This window comes from Aquarana catesbeiana, linkage group LG06 (genome assembly GCF_042186555.1).
Source record: "Aquarana catesbeiana isolate 2022-GZ linkage group LG06, ASM4218655v1, whole genome shotgun sequence".
Lineage (NCBI taxonomy): Eukaryota > Metazoa > Chordata > Amphibia > Anura > Ranidae > Aquarana > Aquarana catesbeiana.
In genome coordinates, this window is record NC_133329.1 from 308,991,353 (window position 1) to 309,006,037 (window position 14,685).

Genomic DNA, 14,685 nt, shown 5'->3' on the forward strand with positions numbered 1-14,685 from the left:
AGATAGGGGAGAGAGAGATGAGATGATAGAATGCACAGCATGACTCCAGGACGCAGTGCTGGGAGGCCCCCGTGATATACACATACAGCAGGTGTGTAATGAAGGCTCCAGCACATTTGTCGAGTGAAGGGCTGGAGCAGAGATTGATTCCTGGCAGGGCAGAGGTGAAGCACGGCTCCCTCCACCCTCCGATCAGACTGAGAAGAGTATAACACGGTGCACAGACAGGCTGTCAGTAACACAGTACCTTGTCTTCTCCATTTACACAGAGACGAAACAGGAAGTGACACGCCGCCGGGAGACAGCACCGCCCAGGCATGAAGAAATGAAGGAGAATGGCCCAATCAGCGTGTAGAGGCACACAGCACAGCACCACAGGGCATAAAAAAAACCCGCAAATAAAGCATCTTGCCTGCAATCACGAGATTGCATTGGCATGACACTTCCATAGTGCACCGTGTCCGGCGTTCGCCCAGAACACTGCACTTAAAGGAAGTTTTTTTTTTTTTTTTTTAAAGGGACATTTTTTTTTTTTTTTGGGGGGGGGGGAGGGGGGGGTGGCACCCATGCGCCCCCTATGGACAGGCCGCCACTGCTTCAAATGTTTTTGTTGTTTTATCCAAGTATTAGTGTAGGTATTATTATTCCCTGTGTAATCTGTTTACCTTACCTAGTAAATTGATGGGGTCACATGTAGGGTTGCAGCGATAGATACTAGTATCGGTACCAGTGCCGATACCGAGCATTTGCACGAGTACTTGTACTCGTGCAAATGCTCCGATGCTTGATCCAATACCTAGGCAGCCTCAGACATGACCAGTGCAGTGGTGGGGGCAGTTACAAGCACCGATCTCCCTGTATACCTTTTCTGGCAGCTACTTCTCCTCCTCCTCTCCTTCCCACGGCTGTCAGGGAGACTGGTACTTTTAACGCGCCCACCGCCACACTGATTGTCCCAATCCGTGTCCTCCTCCAGGTTCCAATCCGTGTGCTCTCCCGGTCCAGGATCTGTCAGGATGGAAAGCGGAGGAAGGAGACGGTAAATGTCATTTACCGGCTCCTTCCTTGTGTTTACGATGCTTCAGTTTATGAATGGAGGAGCCTCTGTCTCCTGTCCATTCATCTCCAGTACAGCTGAGCCTGCTGCAGAGAAAGGGACTGGGGAATCTGTGTTCTTAGTCCCTTTCCCTATCTCAAATGGGAGGTATCAGGGATCTGAATATTAGTGCCACTGTCACATGACATTAAAAAATACATAAATAAAAAAAGTATTAAATCTGTATCGGTACTTGTAAAAAAAAGTGGTATCGGTGCAACTCTAGTCACATATTATGGTTGCATTTTGTAGTGTCATGGCAGATCACTTCCCCATGTCCATGTATTTTCTTACCTAGCTTGTCCCTATTCGCTATAGAGAAATGCCACTTCCTGTTCTGGGTCAAGCAGCATCCAATGCATGCCTTGCCATTTTTTGTGTTGCATCATAAATGTGGGAGTGCTAATGTGATGAAAACATGTCTTCCAGCATGGTAATCTATATATGAATGGCCTGCCTGTTTGTGGCTGTTTCAAATCAAATTACCGTATATACTCGAGTATAAGCAGAGTTTTTCAAGCACATTTTTTTGTGCTGAAAATGCCCCCCTCGGCTTATACTCGAGTCAAGCACTTTTCTGCAGCAGAGAATGACATTTTCCGAACCGACTTTGGGGCCCCGTATCTCAGGGCCACTTGGTGATAGGAACCCCTATCATTTGGATATGTTGTAGTGTTCATTTTAATGGGTTTGCACACCAAATTTGGGGTTCCTAGCACCAAGTGGCCCCGAGATACGGGGCCCCAAATTTGTCAACTGTGTCCATCTGCAGCAATGTCATTTCGGGACCCTATGGGTCCAGAGACACCAAATTTTGGCTGCAGCTAGGGGGCATCTAGGAACACTTAACTACCGAGTTTGAAGTTCGGGGGACCTATGGCTGCAAATGGGCACAGTGAGGTATGCAAATGGGCACAGTGAGGCTGCAAATGGGCACTGTTGACCCTCTTTTCCACTTACGGTAGCTGCGCATTTCTCTCCCTAGGCTTATACTCAAATCAATACGCTTTCCCAGTTTTTTGTGGTAAAATTAGGTGCCTCGACTTATACTCGAGTATATACGGTACTGCACCTGTACTAGTGCTAGATTGAGAGACCCAGTGATTTAGGGATATGTAGTTTCTTCATAGGAAGGGCTGGTTCATAGACTACAAACAGAGGTCATGCATTAAGCTGTGCAGTGCATCGCTGCATGCCTCATGTTTGAACGCAAAGTTCTGACACAGTAATGTGGAGATTTACTCTACCGTAGGCTTGTGCTTACAGGCCAAGAAATTACACCATGAAACTAAATAAGCAAAGCACATCTTATGCGTGTGAAAAACACAAGCTACAGGTAGGAAGGTTTAGATTTCCTTGAAGTGGGGTTTTTTTATTCCCATATGTCTGTAGAAATGCAAATCTGCATAAAGTGGGTCGAAAGTGGGTCAGTAAAAGGTCAAATACACCTATCAATTAAATCTGAATGACCTCAAGAGTCTCAAACTAAACGTTAATCTGATGTCATGGACATGCCCAAAGCCCATTGGCACAGGCTCTAAGCCAGTATTAGAACATATGTAAAAATGTATTTTGTGGAAAAATGAATAAACCCCTTAAAAGAGATGTAGGTTTTTTTTCCCAGAATCATACTTACCTAGGTGGATACAGCATTGGTCCGATGCTGCATCTGTCCCCAGCCGCCTCTGCACTGAGAACCGAGCGATCAAACACCACCAATGGCTCGGCTCACAGCTCCCTGAGCAGAGAACTACCGACTGTCAATCAGCAGCTCTCTGCTCTGTTAACAGATTGGTCTGGCGAAAACAACCTTTTGTAAACCCATCCTAACTCTATGCAGAGCATTGAAGGACGACAGATACTCAAACCTCTGCATGCTGTAGAAATAGAAGGGGCCTGACCTGTCACAACTTCCATGTAAGCAAAAGAAATCCTGTATGAGAACACAGAGCATGGTAATATGGTAATGGATTTTCGCATAGGCTTGCATGCATGAGACCAACAGAGGGGAATCTGTGACGTGATGATCTGTGGCACCAAGGAAACTGCACAGACAAGATCCCAGTGTATCAGGGACAGGCGAGTACAAGGCTTGCAGAGATGGCTGGGGGGGGTTTACAAAAATAAGTGTAACAGTAATGGACGTGCAGTTACACTTGTATCCCTTAAAAAGGTCATTGTAACTGATTGCAGCTACCTTTATTTCCCTGATAGATGCCTCTGTATCTACAGAAATTGAAGTGTCTCCGCTGCCCCTTCGTGAGGACGTCCCACCCAATGAAGCAAGTGTAGCTGCCGACAAGCTGGACACTGGACGACTACCCTAAAAAAAGTAAAACAATCAGGGTCTATGAGATATATTACATTAGGAAGACGATTTGTGAAATTCCCACTGTAGCAAGACTAAAGAAAAAAAACTTTGATCTACCAGAGAACATGAATAAAATATAAAATGAAACCACGTTATTCAACTAAATGATACTTTAGCTTGCCATTCCTCAGGATAAACTTCTACTGCATATTGTTTTATCAAGTATGTTTTTTTTACAATGCAAAATATACTTCAATAAGTTCTACTTAAGCCTCGGTTCACACCAGAGGCGGCACGACTTGCAGGTCGCCTCACCGAGGCGACCTGCACACGACTGCCGGGGCGACTTGCAAAACGACTTCTGTATAGAAGTCTATGCAAGTCGCCCCAAGTCGCCCCCAAAGTCGTACAGGAACCTTTTTCTAAGTCGGAGCGACTTGCGTCGCTCCGATTAGAACGGTTCCATTGTACTGAACGGGACGCTCCTTGTCAGGCGACCTAGGTCGCCTGACAAGTCGTCCCAGTGTGAACCGAGGCTTAGAGTCCACAACACAAATATGTAACACAATGCTGCGACAGTATCCTTACTTTTTCTCCAAAGTCTTTGTCTGATCTTTCTTCCACCTGTAAGAGTTAAGAAAAATAAACACAAGTTAAACTCTGCTGAAACAGTTAACCACCATGATGGTTCAGAGGTTACATTCATCAGCCTAAAATGAATCAGCAATAGAATGTTAGTCGCCCTTTCAAAAATTATACAACTTGTATACTCACCATATAGTTATGACACACAAACTGTTGTTAAGCAAAACAAGTAAGGCTGAATTCACCCCATAGTGAGCATGCAACGGTAAAGCCCAATCACTGTGCACAATGGTTAAAGTAAATCCAGACTGACCTCTGGCAATTCTAGTTTCCTGCCTTTCGTACCCTGTGGCTTCCTTAATGGAGACGTGACCTGAAGCAACCAGCAGATCTGGAGTTCTATGTTTAGCCAGTGATGTGTTGATATGGAAACCAGAGACAGCTAGGAAACTAGCATTTTCTGTAGGTGATCAGCAATTTACAAGATAAGTTTACCTTTTGGAACATGTTACATATTCCACCTGTATTAAGGGTGAAGCTGTAACATGTTCCAACAGCTGCGCATTCTCCCTGCAACAACACAGATACCATTTGAAAATGAAGTGGCTGTGCAGGGCTCCGCCCACATGGCCATGTCATTTATTCACAGTGTCTGGTGAATGCACAAACTACAACTACAGGGGGTCCCCGACTTACGAACATCCGAGTTGCGAACAACTCCTACTTACGAACGGGGCCCGAATGACGTCACTGCCGGCCGAATCTTCCTCTCCTTGCTTGACTGAGCCGTTCCTCCGTTCCTGGCCTGCCCATCCACAGGCCTGGTACGGTCCGGTGGCCTGCCAGGCCGCTAAAACTGCCCGTCGTGGCCGCGGCCTAGTGCGGCCTAGTGAAGCCTCCAGGATCCCCGGTCTTTCCTGCGCCGCTGCCCCGCCGAGGTGCACTGCGGCCGGCCAGCCGGCCGGCCGGCCTGCCCGGACTCGGATCACAGACACTGCTGCTGTCTCCATCCATCCATCTCCCTGCTGTGCCATCACACATCAGGTCCCCTCTCTCTGGTGTCTCCTGTCCCTGCTGCCATGTAAACAGTGAGAGGGGAGAGCTGTGCTGTGCTGTGGAAATCTAGCACAGTGCTGGGACTCCTGTTTTGGAGGTGACAGGGTCAATAAAGAGAACCTGTCACCTCCAATTGCTATCACACAGGGAATTGTTTTCTCCTGTGTGATAGCAATAAAGTTTAAATGAAAAAAAATTGATAAAAATTAAAAAAAAAAAAAAGAAATACAGTAATAATTAAATTAATAAAATAAAAAAGAAGTAATTAAAAAAGTAAAGAATAAGAAAAATAATATTAAAAATAAAAAAATTATACAAAAATAAATAAAAGACTGGATGTGCACTGAAAAAAAGGTACTGTTCCGACTTACAAACAAATTCGACTTAAGAACAAACCTACAGTCCCTATCTTGTTCGTAACCCGGGGACCCCCTGTACTGTCAGCCATTGCAGCTGATGGCTTGTAGTTCTGAATGGGCTGCAAGGTCACTAATGAGCGCCCCAGTAATTCATTCACAAGCCCTGCAGCGTGTGAACAGTCAGCCCATATGCAGGTACGGGCTGAAAGCTGCAGGGCTTGTCTGCAGGAGTCTGGCACTGCACTCCTGATCATGGATGCAATGCTTTCCAGGCTTCTTAGGGAAAAAATAATAAATGCACATTTTTTTTCCTGCAAAAATATGTGCATTTATTTATTTTTCCCAAAAGGTGAACTTCTCTTTTAAGCCTTCACATTTGTCTCAGTACAGTCCTTTAAACGGGAAGCAGAACCTGTGAATGCAACAAGTAAATATGCACACGCAAACACACAAGGATTTTAAACCATTACCAAGATTATGCACAGTACGTAGATATACAAGTTTATACCAAACTAAAAAAAAAAAAAGGTTTTGAAAATACAGCAAATTCAACAAATATATAAAATTTAGCACAGCAAGCCAACAAACCGCACTCTGTCTTATCAGTCTACACCCGCAGGCGCACTCACTCTGCTCACAGCAGGAACAGACACGTCGTCTGAATGACTAAGTGAAGGAATACTGGCGCTGTTGGAGCCACGACGAACTACAGATGGACCAGGGGGCTCCGAGGACTGCATAAAGAGGACATTTGTCTTTTAAAACCGAATATGCATATTAAAAGTTTATCTCTAGCCAAAACACTTCTGCTTTGGGAGGATGATGCTGGGTTTATTTATTTATTCATTCATTCCAGGTACTTCTATAGCTCTGTCAATTTACGCTGAGCTTTTACATACATACAGGTGCATCTCATAAAATTAGAAAATCAAAAAGTTCATTAAGTTCAGTAATTCAATTCAAAAAGTGAAACTCATATTATATAGATGTGTTACACACAGAGTGATATATTTCAAGCATTTCTTCTTTTTTTTTGACAATTATGGCATCTCAGAAAATTAGAATATTACACAAGACCAATTAAAAAAATAAATAAAAAGGGATTTTAATACAGAAATGTTGGCTTACTGAAAACTAAGGATGAGCTGTGGCATATTTGCACACCCCACATGCAGAGCCCGCCAGGAAGACGGCACTGAGCTGCGCTAATCACAGGCAGCGAGACATTTCTCGATCTCTGCAGCCACGCATCGGGAAATGTCTCGCTGTCTGTGATTAGCGCAGCTCAGTGTCGACTTCCTGGCGGGCTCAGCACGTGGGGTGTCTGAACACGCCTGAGCTCAACCTTACTGAAAAGTATGTCCATGTACGGTATAGTATGCAATACTTGGTTGGTGCTCCTTGTGCATGAAGTACTGCAATAATGCGATGTGGCAGAGAGTTGATCAGCCTGTGGCACTGCTGAGGTGTTATGGAAGCCCAGGTTGCTTTGATAGCGGCCTTTACCTCATCTGCATTGTTGGGTCTGGTGTCTCATCTTTCTCTTGATAATACCCCACAGATTCTCTATGGGGTTTAGGTCAGGTGCCAAGCCCTGCTGGAAAATGAAATCAGTATCTCCATACAGCTGGTCAGCAGAGAGAAGCATGAGGTGCTCTAGAATTTCCCCCTAGAGGGCTGTGCTGACTTTGGACTTGATAAAACACAGTGGACCAACACCAGCAGATGACATGGCTCCCAAAATCGTCACGGACTTGGAAAATTTTGCATTTCATTTGGAAATTAAGGTGCAGCAAGTCTGGAGGAAGAGAGGAGAGGCACAGAATCCAAACAGCATGAGGTCCAGTGTGAAGTTTCAACAGTCAGTGATGATTTGGGAGCCATGTCATCTGCTGGTGTTGGTCCACTGTTTTATCAAGTCCAAAGTCAGCGCAGCCCTCTATCAGGAAATTCTAGAGCACTTCATGCTTCCCTCTACTGACCAGCTTTATAGAGATGCCGATTTAATTTTCCAGCAGGACTTGGAACCTGCCCACACTGCCAAAATTACAAATACCTGGCTTAATGATCATGGTATCACTGTGCTTGATTGGCCAGCAAACTCGCCTCACCTAAACCCCATATTGAATCTGTGGGGTATATGTCAGAAGGAAGAGACACCAGACCCAACAATGCAGATTAGTTGAAGGCCGCTATGAAAGCAACCTGGGCTTCCATAACACCTCAGCAGTGCCAAAGGCTGATCACCTCCATGCCACGCCGCATTGATGCAGTAATTCATGTAAAAGTAGCCGCGACCAAGTATTGAGTGCATACTATACTGTACATGGACATACTTTTCAGTAAGCCAACATTTTTGTACTAAAAATCCTTTTTTTATTGGTCTTATGTAATATTCTAGTTTGAGATGCTGAATTTTGTGTTTTTACTAGCTGTAAGCCATAATCTTAAAACAAAAAATACTTGAAATACATCTTTCTATATAAAATATACAAGTTTCACTTTTTGAATTAAATTACTGAAATAAATTAACTTTTTAATGATATTCTAATTTTTTGATATGCACCTGTATATTGTACATTCACATCAGTCCCTGTCATCAAGGAGCTTACAATATAAACAGGTCCCTAACACACATTCATACACATACTGGCCAATTTAGACAGGAGCCAATTAACCTACCAGCATGTCTTTGGGGTATGGTTGAATGGCACCTTTTCCACTCCAGCTACTTATATTTCGCAGGCACTAAGATTATGTTATTTTGCAGCAAGAAGACAGACTCTCAGGCAAAAAGTAGCAGAACCAGACATTGGGATTTATTTACTAAAGGTAAATCCACTTTGCATTACAAGTGCTCTCGCTGTAGATCTGAGGGGGACATGCAAGGAAAATAAAAAACAGTATTTTTGCTTGTACATGATTGGCTGATAAAATCAGCAGAGCTTCCCCTCATTTCATATCTTCCCCTCAGATCTACAGCGACTGCACTTCCAATGCACTTGCAGTGCAAAGTGGATTTGCCTTTAGTAAATCAACCCCATTATAGGGACATACCACACCTGGGCTCTCTAGGTGATATAAGGTGCCAGTTTGTAAATTTGCTAACATTCACTCATAACTCAAAAAGTTGTCTTGAAAGGATTTAAACTAAACTACTGTGTCCTTGAAAGACAACATAATACTAGGAACTGCTTTCATCGCACCTAAGAAATAACATTCATGCTTGCAGTACACCAATAAAATGTGAAGATATTGCCTGCTACAATACTCTCTTAACAACAATGTACATATTACAATGCAGATAATACAATACAGATAAACGTCATTAAAAATAAAAAAAGGAAAGCCCATTACTGTGAAAACAAAAACTTGTTCTTTTTGTTATAGCATGTTATTCTCCTGAAGATCTGTCACCTTTGGAGTTACTTCTCAGCAGAGGGTTCATACAGGTCTGACCTGCTGCTTTATAGAAGTCAAATAAGAATGAAACCCCGTAGAGGTCAACTAACATATTGGTATTAATAAAGGTTGACATTTTTAAATCTTTGTGTGGTTCATGGTTATATTTAAAGTGGGTATCAAAACAAAAATCTAAAATGTAATATATTGCAGGTTACTAAAGCATTAGATGTGATGGCTGCATTTGTTTTCATTTTTCCCCTTCCGTTTTCACCTGGTGATCTAGCAAGTAAGACACCTGTATTACAGTGCCCCCACTCTGGATGAAGGAGAACAGGGGGCACCAGCAGCATTGTTAATCTGGGGGTAGAGCGAGGTTAGATATCCTAGAAGATTTATATACACAAATTGAAGCCAAGCTAAAACTCACACTGCAGTTATACAAGCAGTTACAGCAACCGTTTTTTTCTTTTGAGATAAAGGTTTACATGAATAAATAAATCCTGATCATTGTAAGCACCCCTGTCAGTGGTAAATGGCTTGTCTCCACTATGTCTCTCAACTCTCTGCTACATTTTGAGGACAGCTTGTTCTGTAGAAAAACAAGACTTACTGGCCAGATCACAAGGTGAAAATAAAAGAAAGCCTAGGAAAATGAATGCAGCCATCACATCTAAGAATGGATAAGGAGCAAAAGAATAAAAAAAGTTTGTTTTGGGTCTAATACGACTTTAACCCATTCATTGTCACCAACATAATGCTTTGGTGGCAGCAACTGCTTCTAAACACTCCCAATGGCTGCAGCTGCCAGGACAGAGTATACAAGCTGACCAATACCTTTCTCCTACAAGTGATTCTACAGGCACCAGAATGGAGCAGTGTGTCAGACTGAGACCAGCATAGCAGATATCAGAGGATATTGTGTCGAGAGCTCCTTCTGGTGAATGAACCAGGAAGCAACATTGTTACTTCCTAGCACTGAACTGTCTCTTTCCAGCATCTCCAACTGGGAAATCAGCTAATGCAGCATCATTTTTGCTCCATTAGCTGAAGTCAAGTGCAGGGGAGATATTAGGGATCCAAGATCCCTGAAGTCTCAATAAAAAGATCCCTGTAAAAATGCTATGGTATTGTTTTTTGTTTTAACAATGAAGAGTATTTCAGGAAAAACCTTTTGTACCAATTTTCTTTGATACTGCACAATAAATATTCCTCCAGATTTATAAACAAGTAATGGGGGGCTTCAGTACACTATTTCAAATCATAATCTATAAACATTTTTAATCTCTACAGAAACAAGAGGGGTCAGCAAGAACAGTGGAACAGCAATTTCTATAACTTGTCCCCGGTTTATAAACTTGTTCTGGTTTCAAAAGTTTAGAAAGACAGAATCGTGCATAGAGGGATTCACAGTATTTTAAAAACGTGACATAGAAAGGCAACGCCACATGCATTCATTTTACTGCTGCCCACTACCTTATCTTTGTGTTTGCCCCACTTATGTCTTAAAGATGACCTTTTCACCAACTCTAAGGCAGGGGTCTCAAACTGGCAGCCCTCAAGCTGTTGCAAAACTACAAGCCCCATCATGCCTCTGCCTGTGGGAGTCATGCTTGTAATGGTTAGTCTTGCAATGCCTCATTGGAAATGGTAGTTTCACAAAAGCTGGAGGGCCACCAGTTTGAGACCCCTGCTCTAAGGGAACAAAATAAAAGCAATCCTCACCACAGGGCTGGCACGGGCAGAACTGGCACGAGAGGAGGCACGAGATCCAGAGCCCGGGTAACAGCTGTACTCAGAGGGCTTCCATAGAAAAGCAGAGAAGACAGCATGAGAGACAGCGTGGAAAAAAAAAAGGAACAGTGAGTAAAGAGAAACTGTAATCACACAGGATGGTGCAAAGGGAGCAAAGCAGAAAAAAAGATACCCTTGTCTTCTCATCACAGACAGAACATGCAGAAGAATGATGTAAATATAATAACCTGCAGCATATTGTGAAGCTGTGACATTCATCTACTAGCAAATCTGGCCTAATCCCCACTGCCCACCTCCCTCCTATGAAACCACAACCTACTAAAAATAACCGACCGTGCAAGAGGTTACTAGAAATACAGCTTAGATAAGCCATCTCAGGGGATGGATTACAAAGATGTATGCAGTGATCATAACACTACCAGTGTACGAACATACAAAACACCGTAACTATAAGGTGGTAAAATAAATTAATAGAAACAAACTATGCAGATTCATAATTAAAAAAACAAAAACAAACATTCATTCAGATGAGCTGCTGGAAAAGATGCCACATCAAAAAATGTATGCTTAGGGAAGTGAAGGGGACTTTTAAATCCTGCCACAACATCTACTACCCAATGTATTTATAGGAAACTCCATCTCTACAGCCTATCTGGTAATATTTTACCTCATCTCTACAAACAAAAAAAAAATTACAATAAAAGATTCCCACCCATCTATATTCATGTAACTCCAAAGGAAACTTATGAGATTAGAACAGAGTTTACTATTACGGATCTCTTTGCAAAATGCTGCCTGCCCGTCTCTCATGCCAATTCTCTTGTATAAATAATTTGAGTTACTGAATATATTCATATACAGTGGATATAAGGTTCATTTCACACAGTCAGACCAATCAGATGCGCTAAAAACAGATGGATGGGGGTTCCGGATGGCCATCGGGTGTACAAAGACAGGCGGTCCTTTTACATCCGACTGCCCATAGAGGACAGTGGGTTGCGTTTGTGTCCGTCCTGCATAAGTGGACACAGACAAGCCACCCGCCTGCTCAGCGGGGATCAGCGGACAGATTCCCAGCTGTGCTGGCGGAGTCCACACCATGTGAAAGAGGCCCTAAAAAGGTCTACACACCGCTGTAAAAATGCCAGGACTTTGAGATAAAAAAAAAAAACAGACCAAGATAAATCATTTCTGATTTTCTTCCATCTGTAATGTGACCTATAATATGTGCACCTCAATTAAAAACAAACTGAAGTGTGTAAAAGGGGAAAAAATAAAAATGACATACAATAATGCGGTTGCACAAATATGCACACCCTTAAACGAATACTTTTGTTGAAGCACCTTTTGAGTTTACGACCGCAGTCTTTTAGGATAGGAGTCCACCAGCATGGCACATCTGGCCTTTTCCCCACTCTTGCTTGCAAAAGTGCTCCAACTGTTAAATTGTGAGGGCATCTCCAGTGCACAGCCCTCTGCAGATCACCCCACAGATTTTTATTTGGATTCAAGTCTGGACCCTGGCTGGGACATTCCAAAACTTTGATTTCCTTCTGATGAAGACATTCTTTTATTGATTTGGAGGTATGCTTTGGGTTGTTGTCCTGCTGAAAGGTGAAATTCTTCTCATCTCCAGCAGAGGCCTTAAGGTTCCATGCACACTGGACGTTAAAATAACATTATAATAAGACTAGTAGCTTTGCAGTGAGTCTTTCAACGCTTTAATGTATTTGCAATAGCGTTTATTAGCGTTTTTCCACGTTAGCATTTTTATTTTTTTAAATGGATAAAAAAACGTTTAAAAAAAACGCTGGTGAGCTATGTTTTTGAGCGTTTATCAGCATTTGAGCATTTAGCGTTTTTTGTGGTCAGAAAAAAATGACTCCTGAACACGATTTTAAGATGTTCAGAAAATGGCCTATAAACTCCACTGCTGATAAACATCCATGTGTACATGAACACATAGGATAACTGAGGGGAGTTTATGGGCTGTTAAAAAAAACACCCAAAAACGGCCGTTTATGAGCTTCAGTGTGCGTGAAGCCTAAGGTTTTGTACCAAAATGTACTGATATTTGGAACTGTTGTCAAGTCTCTCCATCTTGACTAAAACCACTACTATTTAATGTGATTGGTTACTTCTAAACACAGCCACATCCCTAATTATAAAAGGGTGCGTACACCTATGCAATCACATTTTATTTTTTGCCACTACATAACAATTTCAGTTGATTTTAATTGAATTGCACAGATTAAAGATCACATTAAAAAAGGTAGAAACATTTCTGTAGTGATTTATCTTTGTCTGATTTTTTTTTACATCTCAAAAACCTGGCATTTGGCAGCCAGTGGGTCAACATAACAGCCAAGCAACTAGCACTTGATAGGTCAGCAATGGCGGTCCCAGCTTTACTTGAAGCTGGTCTCTCGCTTTATGAATTAGCTCTCCACATATATAAAGCAGGACAAGCTGTATCATGTGACAATGGTTGTCTATGTGCAGCCAGCCTTGTAGATCTATGCTGTAATTTGACCTGCGTCCGGCTAGTTGACAGTGGTAATCAATCAATGTACCAGCAGAGGTGTACCGGCTGGCAATTAGGAATATACTCAACAACAGGACTGGACATGATCTGAGGGCTTATTCACACGGGCATATTACCGATGCAGGATCTTGCTAGCCAAAGCTTTTAAAGCAAGATCCTGTGTTTAAAGTTATCTATGCACGATGAGCATGTAACATTTCTGCAACAATTACATACGTACTGGTTTAATGCACCCTTTTGGCTGCTGCTTCTGCTCGGGGGCAACATGTCAATGCCAACATTGTGTAGCCAGCAGCACCTGCACCACTGATTAAACAATATTGATGTTGACATGCCCACACTGAATAAACGACAGCTATGGCCAACAGGGGGCATTAACGCTTTGTGTATGTAAAAATGAACACACGTTTTTATATCGATCTATATTTTATATTGATTTTTGGCCCTAGGCACAGCTGTGTTGTATTCTCTTGTTTACACTGCTGAATGCAGCACATTACGCTGCCAGCGCAGCTGTCTAAATGAATCCATAGATTTGAAAAATGCTGCATACAACATACACTATACACATCTGTGCTTGAGGTTTTAAACACCCATGTGAATGAGCCCTATGGCTATGAATAATTTAGCAACAGCTTTCCCTTAAAATATTGTACGTATTCGAATCTAAGGCAGGTCCATACACGGTTTGAAACTTGGTCAGTTCAGTAGGAACTGGCCAAGATTCAAACCATGTATGGGCAGGCCGAATGTACCAAGTTGATCAATCGATCAACTTAGGTATAACCAGCATGGCGAGTTTTACTTGCAATTATTGCTAGCGGCTGCTATAGCCGCTAGCAATAATCACTGTCTTCTCCCGGCAGGGACAGCTTGCCCAACTGGGAGAAGATAATGTCTTAAGACTGAAAATGTTTGGGGCAATTTACCCTTTTTAATAAGCATATACAATTTATGCAGTACATTTTTCATAAGACCTGTAATTTAAAAAAAAAAAAAAGCTAGCTTACAAAATTACATTTCTGATAAGCTTACAACTACATTACTGAACAAAGTACTTATGCTGGATCTGAATTCAACAAGTAGATATTTAATACAGATAATAAAATAAAACCAAGAACTCTCACAGGCCGAGAACCGGAAGAACGACGGCTGCTATTGCTGACACCCTCATCATATAGGGACCCCTAGCACCAAGGAACAGAGAGCAAACAGTCAGATATAAAGAAACATAAAAGAGGTAGGACAGGGAAAGGATTCATGAAACGTTTAACAGCAGCAAAGAGTGCAATAAATGACCCACCCGCTGAGATCTGGAAGGCAGAGAGTTGCAGTTCAGAAGTGAAGGCTGGAAAAGGAAGGAATACATTAAGCAGATGAAAACTGTGATAGAGCAAGCTTCAAATAATGGCTAAAAATAAACTCTATGATCCCCAATTAGCATGGACATCAAGTAAAGGTGAACTGCAGAAACCCACAGCAACCAATCAGACTTTACCTTCTAGAGTCAGGTCAGTGAAATAAGAATTCTGATTGGTTGCTTTGTGCTACTGCACCTTGCCTACTTTATTATACT

General features: G+C 42.3%; 1 protein-coding gene across 33 annotated transcripts in view; it reads right to left on the minus strand.

The window, feature by feature from the left end:
* Positions 1-14,685, minus strand: part of LOC141146869 (uncharacterized) — a 204,109-nt gene that overhangs the window by 49,575 nt on the left and 139,849 nt on the right. For 14 of the 33 annotated variants that reach the window (XM_073633605.1, XM_073633610.1, XM_073633606.1 and 11 more), the window contains 6 exons: positions 14,413-14,457; positions 14,237-14,296; positions 10,535-10,612; positions 6,037-6,141; positions 3,996-4,031; positions 3,294-3,419 (listed from right to left, as the gene is read on the minus strand). In XM_073633605.1, coding sequence (XP_073489706.1) covers positions 3,294-3,419; positions 3,996-4,031; positions 6,037-6,141; positions 10,535-10,612; positions 14,237-14,296; positions 14,413-14,457 — 450 coding nt within the window. Of the gene's footprint in view, positions 1-3,293; positions 3,420-3,995; positions 4,032-6,036; positions 6,142-10,534; positions 10,613-10,736; positions 10,953-14,236; positions 14,297-14,412; positions 14,458-14,685 lie in introns of those variants that run through there. The other 19 variants (XM_073633626.1, XM_073633624.1, XM_073633621.1 and 16 more) reach the window with 9 other exon arrangements.